Source organism: Mesitornis unicolor, unplaced genomic scaffold, assembly GCF_000695765.1.
Source record: "Mesitornis unicolor isolate BGI_N332 unplaced genomic scaffold, ASM69576v1 Scaffold15544, whole genome shotgun sequence".
In the NCBI taxonomy this organism is placed as follows: Eukaryota; Metazoa; Chordata; class Aves; order Mesitornithiformes; family Mesitornithidae; genus Mesitornis; species Mesitornis unicolor.
Window position 1 is genome coordinate 1 of NW_010179525.1, and position 10594 is coordinate 10594.

General features: G+C 40.1%; 1 protein-coding gene across 1 annotated transcript; it reads left to right on the forward strand.

Moving 5' to 3' along the window:
* Positions 1-4376: 4376 nt before the first annotated feature.
* Positions 4377-6760, forward strand: LARP6 (La ribonucleoprotein domain family, member 6; the record flags this gene model as incomplete). The annotated part of the gene is made up of 2 exons (XM_010182819.1): positions 4377-4569; positions 5699-6760. Coding segments are annotated over 2 exons (1255 nt in total), but the record flags the coding sequence as incomplete, so codon positions are not given.
* Positions 6761-10594: the final 3834 nt, after the last annotated feature.

Sequence of the window (10594 nt, forward strand, 5' to 3'; positions counted from 1 at the left end):
GGCGCGGAGCGGGACGGTCCTGCCCCACAGCGAGAAGCCGGGCCGTGATGCCCCCGACATTGCAATTTCACTGCCTTTTACAGAAAGGGGTTTGGGTTCGTTGTTGTGATTTGTATTTTTCCCCGTTTGGATTTTATTGCATAGAACCGTTGAGATTTTCTTTGGTAGAGCTAAGACATGGACAAGCAGACCTGTTCTGTGGCTCTGGAAACAAGTTGACCAGACATGAAATCAAGACCAGTTTAAGTGCAGAAGAAAAGACCACTTTATAATCTACTCTACACTTTACTGTTTGATAAAGCCAACAGGGTTGTCTGTATTCAATGATAAATTGCAGGGATTACTGCTGGTGACTGAAGTTGCTTTGATGCCTACCTGAATCTCTTATATGTACACTGAACACCCAGCATTTTAATGCCAGAAAACTGCAGACAAAGCTCACTAGTTGTAATTAACCTTGTGTTTAGTCCTAAAGCTGCAGATGCAGCAATAAATTCAGTTATATAAAAAATTAGGAACAGTAGCATGAAATTCAGTCTTCTTTTGGAAGATCAATTGTTTCTAATCCATTCACTCAACTTCATAGTCTGGTACTTACTCAGAATGGACTGTAATGCATTATTTTAAATTACAGATGTGTAGTTGCGGAGCGGGAAATTTTCTGCCACTGACAAAGTTGTCACTATGTGCTGCAGAAACAGGAGGTGAGCACAGCTAGACACACGTAAAATGTTTAAACTGAGTCTGCATGGCCGTTCCACAATCACATGTGACTGTTGCGTTTTTGTAAATCAACTGTGTACAGCAGTCTACAGTGTTGCATTCCAGTTACTGATTTGTTAAATTCCGAGTATTTTTTCACATTTGTTTTCTTTGACAGTGTTACTTGTGTAAGAGCTGCTAGCCCTGACCTAGAGTAGAAAAAAGGGTGGTTATTTTTACAAGCTTTGTAACACATAATAGCTAACTCTTAAATGCCGCTTATTTAATCCTCTACAGTAGCTGCTATCTTCAGAAATGTTTGCTGACAGTGCTGATGTATATTCAGTTCTTGTGAAGGTTGCCTTTTTGTAAATGGCCTCTTCCTGAACCAGGAAAGGCCAGAGGTATTGCCATGGAGAGAACTATAGAGGCTCTGCATCAAAAGTAGGTGAGTGGAGTTCACACATGCTTTTGTCATTTACATAGACCCTTAGCTAAGGATTTACTTTTGGGAATGCAACATCAGGTAGAAAATTATGTACCCAAATATTTTGAAAATTGTCAGTGGTGGCCTAAAACTGCTGGGAGTGAGCCACTTCATCCTCCAGCTAAGCTAGTTGACAATTTAGATTTTTTTCCCTCAGTTTCTATGTATGGTCACTTAAGAAATGAAAACCATTTCCCCATGGTCAAGACACCACAGTTCTTTGAGAGATCTCTGAGTATTTGTGACGTTCAGTCCTCAGCCATTTAGCTGCCAGGTACTTCAGAAAAATCTTCAGGCTGTTGTAACAAACAGGTGGTTCTCCTATGCATAAAGTAAAGCTATTCTTCCTCAACTTAAGTTTATTTTGAACATAGACAGACACGGGAAGAATCTGAGCCTGAAAGGTGAATGGTTTTTTGATGTTGTCAGTCTAAAATACAAAGTTTCACAATAGAAATTCAAATGTAATGATTGCTGCAGCTACACTTGCCATTAGTAGGCACCCAGTACTGTATCCACTGGTTTTTGTGAACAGACTTGTGCTGCCTTTGAGTGACTGTCCTCTTGGCACATCAACCTAATGCTGTAAATTACATTTCCACATAGTGCTTAATAATACAGTACCTTATTCTTTTGGACACTCAACAAAAAACTGTCAAAAGGTTAGACTGTTCAGACAATTTAATATATTGTGAGTTTCGATATTAAAATCCCAAAATCTATTCTCTGTGCAGATGTGTTTAGTTTCTTGTGTGACTAATAGCCAGATGAGTCACCAAAGGTTGTTTTTCAGTCTGTCCTAACTGTTTTGACAAGAATATCTGTCACAAAGCTCTGAATAATGAAAGTTGTGAATAACAACCAGGCTTTTGGGGGTTTTTTTGGCAGTGTTGACTGACTTTGATTTATCAACTACTTTTATAGTAGAGTTGACATGCTAGAGGTACTACCAGTTTATCATTACTGGGAATTAATACGGAGTTAGTTACAAATTCCTGCATTTGCTGTAGGTGGAATTTCCATACAGTATTTACTGGGTGCTCTTGTAAGAGCCATAAAGATGTAGTGAAAGCTGAAGTGTCTGCCCAATATAGAAATGGTGTATATTTGAGACTGTTAGCAGTATTGGAGAGGTGAAATGAAACCTGTTTCTCTCTGGTACAGTGTGTTAACACCATAAGTAAGGATGGTACTTATCTTTGCAAACATGCAGGTAATTTTTTTTCCCCAAGCACGATACTCCATTTTCTTTCCATGCGAACTTTCCAAATACCTGTAAATGTCTGTACTAACAAATCCTCTAAAACAACCATAAGCTCCGTGCTGAATTGAGGGTAAGCTTTTCTAAGCAGAGTGTGGATATATAAAAATGCTGAACTGTTCTAAGTTTCTTTTGCCTACACTAGTTCTGAATCCATAGTGAATGAAACACGAGAAGTGGTAGGGTAAGGGAATATCACGAATGAAGAACAAACACTTAACCTTGTTTTTTCTTCCTTCTGAAACTAGCACCTACAGCTGGCCATTAAAGGCTTTTTGCTATCTTAATCATAACTTTATCTATTATTCTCCATTTCTGTCATTGTCAGATAACTTAAATTCTTTTTCTTGCTCTCTCACTCCTGTCATTCATTTGAACTATCCCCCATTAAGCAGCTAGGGAGATTTTAACAAGGAGACTTCTAGGATTGTATGAGTGAGTATCCACATATATCCGATATGTTGTCCTGTCATCGGAAGAACCATAACAAGTAAATAAATCATTAGCTTCAAAAAGGCAGGTCCCAGAGAACTGCCATAACTTGTCACACGTGGGAGCACATTCCCTGGGCAGAGCTCACTGACCTGAATGGTATCTTCAGATGTACAGCAGGCACCTGCCCAGGCCGTGCTGCTGCCTGTGCCCAGGCAGAGGCAGAATGCCAGCTGGGATTGGGATCATCCAGGTCACCTGCAGGACCAAACTGCCACAAGGCAAGGCGGTTCAGTAGCCTGCACCCTGCCTGCCAGATTGCCCTCTGAAGACTCTGGTGTGATGCTTGCTCCCTTGTTTAATGATTTCACAAGCTCTGCAATAGCCATGTAAGACAATTTTGGGAAAGTATGTGGTGCCTGCTTTTTAGTTGCTGAAGTACATGGAAGACCAAAGTAATACATGACTTATAGGGTTTAGGGAGCGTAGTGGATGATTTCTTATTTTTAACAGAAACTTTCATTATGGTCTTACTATAAAACTAGACTGCTAACAGCTTTAAAAAATTACTCTGGCTTAAAACAGATCTATGCATTATAATTCTTACAGCAACATACATGGATGTAGTCTGTGGGTGAACTATTTGCCTCAATGCTAGGTAATGGTTTAAATGGTCATTTCTATTTCAGTAACAAACATGTAGCTGTAACTGCATATGGCAAGAAGTTTATCTCAAATCCACATCTGCAGAATCTGTTCTGGTGATAAGATTCTCAGCAGTGCTCCACTTTGCACAGATACCTAGACAACATGATGGGAGGGAGAGCGAGCTGCACATACAGCAACTGGCATATGTGTGCATATGCAGCTGTCCCTGAGGTGCATGAGCAAAGTCCTTAATCTGAAACACATATACAGTTTAAGCCCCTTGATAAACTGCTAGTTAAGTGACTCTGTCACTCTGGAAGTGACCTGTAAAACATGCAATAGTCCCTTCAGTCCTCCTTACTCCCTGTATACTGGCTCCTCCATTCATGCAGTGAAGAGGCTTGAGAAATCATGATTGCCTCAAGTTGAAATATTCATTCACTGGTATGTGACACTACTCGTGAAGTACATAAATGTCAAGCCTATGTTTAATAGCTTCATAATGAAAAATGAAAACTGTCAACTGAAGGAACTTTGAATAGCACCAAGTGCCTGTGCACCTGCAGGTCATGTTTTGGTGTAGGATTTGAGATGGCAGAGTTTTCAAAATGCTAGTGTATTTGTCTAATTGTTCTGCACTGAGATCAGCTTTTGGAATAAGCTCAGGAACTTGACTCCTTATGCTGACTGGAAAGCTTCATGTTCGGAGCTGGTCTCCTGCCTCAGATGGACAGGGTGATACGTGCTTACGTATCAAGTAAGTTGGAATCAGCATTATGGTTACGCCTTTGAATCCACTAACGTAGGATGAAGATCTGTTAATAAAATGATTGAACTGTTTTCCAGTGGTGGGGAAAATGATGATGACTTTGACCAGAACTGGAAACCACCAGAAAATGACCTCATCCAAAAGTTAATAGCACAGATTGAATATTACTTCTCAGATGAGAACCTTGAGAAAGATGCCTTCCTTCTAAAGCATGTGAGAAGAAATAAGATGGGCTATGTCAGTGTGAAACTCCTCACTTCTTTTAAGAAGGTAAGCTAACTTCTTAAGACCTGAAGTGCGTTCTGTAAGGCTGATGAATCTAAATACATTATGAGAGCTGAGATGAAAACTTACTTTATAGAGGCAGTTTTACAGTCTTCCTCTTTATCTGCCTCGAATTGATTCAGTTTTGATGTGATGGTTTGTTCTCATCCAGAACTTTAATTGCTGAATCAATCAATCAGTCAGTCAGTCAATCGTTTAAGCAGCTAACTACACTTTTAAATTATCATTCAGGGAGAGAGTAAGGCATAGTAAATGGGACATCGGTAAAATTAATTTATTGATCGGCTACTCATGAGTAGCTAAGTAATCCTAGTAAAGTTACTTTCCTGTCTCCGAGAAGGGATGGTGAATCTGGCCTTTGCAAATGTATGGAGATCCAAAAATTAATAGTAGAAAGTACCTGGTAGCTGAAGTCACTTAATTGCGAGGTGGGTTTGTTTTTTTGTTATTGTTTTTTTTTACAGTAGGAACTCCTGTGTAAATACACGCATGTAACTGATTTCTAAAATTACATCAGAAACACTTGGTCAGAATTCTAAATCTGAAAGCTTTGCAGAGCTGTTTTGCAGAGCTCAAAGTTAAGGCCCTCCCAGTTTCTTCAGGCCGATTCAAATAGATTATTATATGGATAACAGATAATATCTTACAAACTTTGTCCTTGCAAATGGAGAATTTTGGGGTGTTTTTTAAACTGAGATTTTTGAGGGAGGAAAGTCAGTTCATTAAAACAAAGTGCTAAACTTGGCAAAACTACTTATTTGGCAAATTTAACAAAATAAAACCCATAGAACATGCATTTTGGTCATGGTTCAGACCTAGGTATGGAATGACTTAACATCACTTGCGCAGGATTTAAGATAAAGTAATGATTTGCAGTTTGAGATTTAGTGCCAGTTCCTATTTTCAGTAGATTCCAAAGGACATGAGCTTTACAGAAGCTCACTGGTGCCCATTATAGCAGAAAAACTGTTTACTTTTTCACTCAGGTCTGCTATATGAAACTTGAATTCAGGTTTCTGTTTGCAGACTGGAGCCTGCATCTGCCTTAAACTTTCTGTAAACAGTTTGAGTGGGTTTGATCAGTTGTGCTGCTTAACCTGTGTCTGTGTTCAAGGTGAAACATCTTACCCGTGACTGGAGAACCACAGCCTATGCACTGAAGTACTCGAACACTCTTCAGCTCAATGATGATAACAAAAAGGTTAGAAGAAATACTCCAGTTCCAGTGTTTCCAAGTGAGAACCTCCCTACCAGGATGTTACTGGTGTATGATATCCACATGATTTCTGAGCTGCAGGCTCTTAACAAAGAAGAAAATGGATGCATGCAGGAAAGGGTAATGGAGCATCTGCTCAAAGCCTTTGTAACTTTTGGTGTAATTTCATCAGTTCGTATTCTCAAGCCTGGCAGGGAACTACCACCTGATATCAAGAGGGTCAGCAATCGGTACACCCAACTGGGAACTCAGGAATGTGCAATTATAGAATTTGAAGAAGTAGATGCTGCAGTACGTGCTCATAACTTCATGTGTGCTGAAAAGAAGGAGGCCAGCATGAAAGTTGTCCTAATAGGCATGAAACCTCCAAAGAAAAAAGTTCCCAAAGACAAGAACCGTGATGAAGATACCAGCAAGAGCCTTAAGAAGGCTAAATCCCTTAATAAAAGAGTTGAGGAACTTCAGTTTGTTGGTGATGAATCTTCAGCAAACAGCTCTTCTGACCCAGAGAGTAGTCCTGCATCACCACTGTCAGGACGTAAAAGTACTGCAACAGGTACTATGAGTAATTTGAGCCCTGTCATTCACCCAACCAACCATTTGAGTCCTAATGTGTCACCCAGATCAACTCCTTGGAACAGTCCATCTTCACTAAGAAAAATAACCAAAAAGTCTCCGCTGGCTGAAGACAGCAAGCTTAACCCAAGTACTAGCCCTGAAATTCCAAGGAAATGTACAGATTATTCTTCAGATAGCAGTATCACTCCTTCTGGTAGCCCCTGGGTACAGAGGAGAAAAGCTCAAACTGTAACACAAGAGAAGAGTCCCGTCAGTAGCCCCATGTTGGCTCAGAAAATACAGAATGCAGACGGCCTACCTGTAGGGGTGCTGCGGCTGCCTAAAGGTCCCGATGGCACAAAAGGATTCCACAATAGATGTGAAAGAAAGAAGACTAAAGAGAATGAAGAAATCATTCTTTAAAAACAAATCAGTCGGCTGATTTTGCTCAAGCCTGGTGAAAAATTGTCACTTGAGAGACTGAGTTAAGTCAGTATTTACTTACAAAAGATTTTTGTATTCGTATAGAAACTTTATCATTTGCATATTCACTTCACAGAATCACAGGATAGTTGAGGTTGGAAGGCAGGACAATCTCTGGAGATTGCCCAGTCCACCTCCTTTGCTCAAGCAAGGTCCACTACAGCAAGTCACTGAGGGTTTTGAGTAACTGCAAGGATAGAGACTCCCAGCCTGTTCAGCCATCCACACAGTAAAAAGTGTTTAACGTTCAGGTGGAATTTCCTGTGTTTCAGTTTGTGCCCCTTTTCCTGCTACTGGATATCTTTCAGAAAAGCCTAGCTCCATCTTCTTTACTCCTTCCCATCAGATATTTAAAATCATGGATGAGATCCTTCTCTTCTCCAGTCTAAACAGCCCCAGCTCTCTAAGCCTCTCATAGGAGAGATGTGCCGGTCTTTTAATCATCTTATGCACTCACCTAATGCAGTGCCCTTACCTGCTTTATTATTTTTAATGTATTAGTTTAAAATGCCTAAAGACCGAAACAGGCATATAAATCATTAATGTAACTCCGTTATTTGCAAAGCCACGACCCTGAAGAGTGGTGTGTAAATACTTAACACAGTTTAGCAGTTGTATCATGATAAGCTGAGATATGTTACCAGTCTAATCATAAGGAGTAGAGGTTTTGAAAAGTTTCTGTGTTTGTCTCAAAAGGAATTCTGAGAAATTTATGCTACAGTGAGCGGTTGTGCCCTGCTTGCATACTCCTCCAAAGACAATATTGTTTAGTAGGACCAAAGTGTGTATTGTCCTGTGATGGGAATAAAGACTGAGCATCAGAGACTGTTCTGTAAGCGTTCTCTCATATAATCAAATGGAAATAAACATATTAACTCAGTCCAGATCTATTTTGTTTACTTTAAAAATAAGTTGAGCTGCATCTGAATAGATACTGAAACCTCATCTTATACCATACGACATTCTAGAAATAACCGCTCAGAATTTGCACTGCATTCAGGTAGAGGGAGAGGAAAGGTCCTCTGTCCCTTTTCTAATGGCTACTTCAGTGGTGATGCTTTACTCCAACTGTATGTCTCAGTCATTTTTTATACTGTATTAGGAACTAAACAATGGTTATGTCACTGTTAACTCTGAATTTAACAAGCAAGCTGAGCAAGAAGTGCTTAGATTAAAATTAACTGTTATCCTACCTGGAGCCAAAGAAGGAGCCTCTCCAGTTTAACTTCTAAAAGTCAGACTCCTGAAAAATAGCCCAGTGATAGTAAGAAGGTAAGGTTTCAGCTTCTAATGGACAGCCTGGGAAACGTGCATGACAAAGGTCTAATCAGATGATGAGTCTTTCTTCCAAAACTTCTCCACATCTTTGCCAACTTTCATTTCCACTCTAAGCATAACACTTGTGCAGTGCAAGTAACTGCAGTGACTGTTAGAAACCAATGTACAGAAACCCCATGGTTCTGTGTATCATTCTTCAGCCACACAAATATACTCCTGGTTCTTTTACTTCACAGAAATGGAATCCCCAAAGCTACCTCCTGACTTCCATTACCAGCCGAAACCTTATAAATACTGCTAAATGCAAGTGGTGGGTATTTTTGTTGGTTGGTTGGTTGGTTGTTTTAAATCAGCAGCACACCTGCAAGTATCTAAGTGACTAGGTAAGTACACAGCCTGCAGCAGCGATTCCTAACTCCAGACAGCATACAGCAACACTGTTTCACTGCGTATCCAGAACATGTTTCGTTAATAATCAGGGAAGGCTTTCTATAATTGCAAAACTATGCAGCTGCCCTGTGTTACCACGTACCAAACTGCGGGCAGTACTACAACTGATGTGAGGCAGTATTTTGAAGACACACACAAGTCAATTAAATGGAAATACTGAGAACTCTCTGTAATAGTGCGTCATGTTAAAAATCTCTAAGGCACTGCTTGCAGGAAAAAAAGGAAGTTGAAAATTGCATTTACCAGGGCTATGCTCTCTGAATGAACACATCTACACATCACATTCAACATGTAAACCTGAAAAATCAAACTTCTGTAACACTAACAGCTTGAAACTAAAGATCTCATCAGACACCAATTTTAAGTCTTTGCTTTAGAAGGTTTTACACTTGACAGATAAAATGAACGCTGAGGATGACCCCAGGAAGACAACAGGTTTTGTTTGCTAATAAACCAAATACTGTGTAATGGAAGAGTTACTAGAAGGCCACAACATATAACAACAGTATCTTATTTCACAAGAGAATACCATCTCACTTGTAACTATAACTTTCCAGAAAGCTGTTTTCAGAGAGCTTTTCAATAAGAAAGGAAAAAAACCAACCAAACATTTACCATAGTAATTAGTTTTGTAGAGAGAAATCACAGACAAACTTGATCAAACAGGAAAAGATAGTGTGATCAGTGAAACTATTTGGAAAGTAATTTAAAGTACTGTTTATAAATAAAAAGTCAACATGAGGTCTTAGATTCTGAGTTCAGATAGGGATATATAAAACTACAGCTCTGGTTCACATAATTTTCCCCATCTCCAAAATGGTTGTTTTGCTTGGAAAACCGCCTGGGGAATCCTGGGGTAGCCACACAGAGATACCAACTTCTTTGCTATGCTCTCCCCCGACTTTTTTTTTCCTTTCGTTTCTTATTGCCACTTTGGAGCCAGAACAACTCTTTCATGCTGACCAAAACAGGAGTCTTGAACAGCTGTTGTGTCATTGTATTGATCTTCAGTATCCCTTGTAGAGCCCTGGATGCCCGCTTGTTTAATTAAGCAACGCAAAAATATTCTAGGTATGAAATACCTTCTCTCTGGATACTTCCTACCCTGGCTAGCATTATCTAGTATTAGACACTGCTGCATGTGCGTGGTGTGTGTATTTTGGTATCTCAGTATCAGAACATGCATAGAGACTTGCAGTGTGAACCCTGTCGCTGCCTGAAGCAAGCAGCAGCCTCTGCTGTCGGAAAAGAAGTGGGGCCGCTCACAGGCAGCAGGTCTGACCTGGGGACTCGCTCTCACCAAGTCCTGCAGCAGGCTATGCATGCTTCTCCTGTGCATCCCAAACACGTCCACGTGCATGCACGCTTGAAATAGTGGTTTCAGAAACATGGAGGTTCAAGCTATTTTTATTGCTTTTTACAAGAAACAAACAGCATTTTAAGAATTAGACCATTCCCCCCAGGTCACTCACAATTCACTAAGGCATTCAAGATTGTTAACTCGGTCTAAATATTACCAGTGCTGAGTGCACCAATGGGCACCACCACACAATCCACAGCAGGCTTCAGTCATGCATGCACAGCAATAAAAACAGATGCAATACTTAATTCCTTTGAAACAATCATTTAATTCTCCCTGAGTTTGTTTCTGTGTTCACATTCAATCAATTGCTCAAATAACACCACAAGACCCAAATGCACACACCGTACATACAAACTGCTTGGCATAATGTTGTTTAGAGATGCATTCTGAACCCTAACAGCTGTGCCTTTATTTTGTTCTGACTATTTCAACTAAGTTGTTTTAAAACGCCGTATCAACTGCAGAGGAACGACGTCGTGACACGTCTGGGATTTTAGTCGCTGGTTGACAGCCCTTCCCAGCTACGAAAGAACATTTACTGCTGTCCCCACTAACAAAGGACAGGTTCCTGTCATCTTCGTTTTGCACAGGCAGAGTTTATGGGCTCAATTTATAAACCTGAAATCTGAAAAACGCCAGGGACTTGAATAAAAAAAATGCTT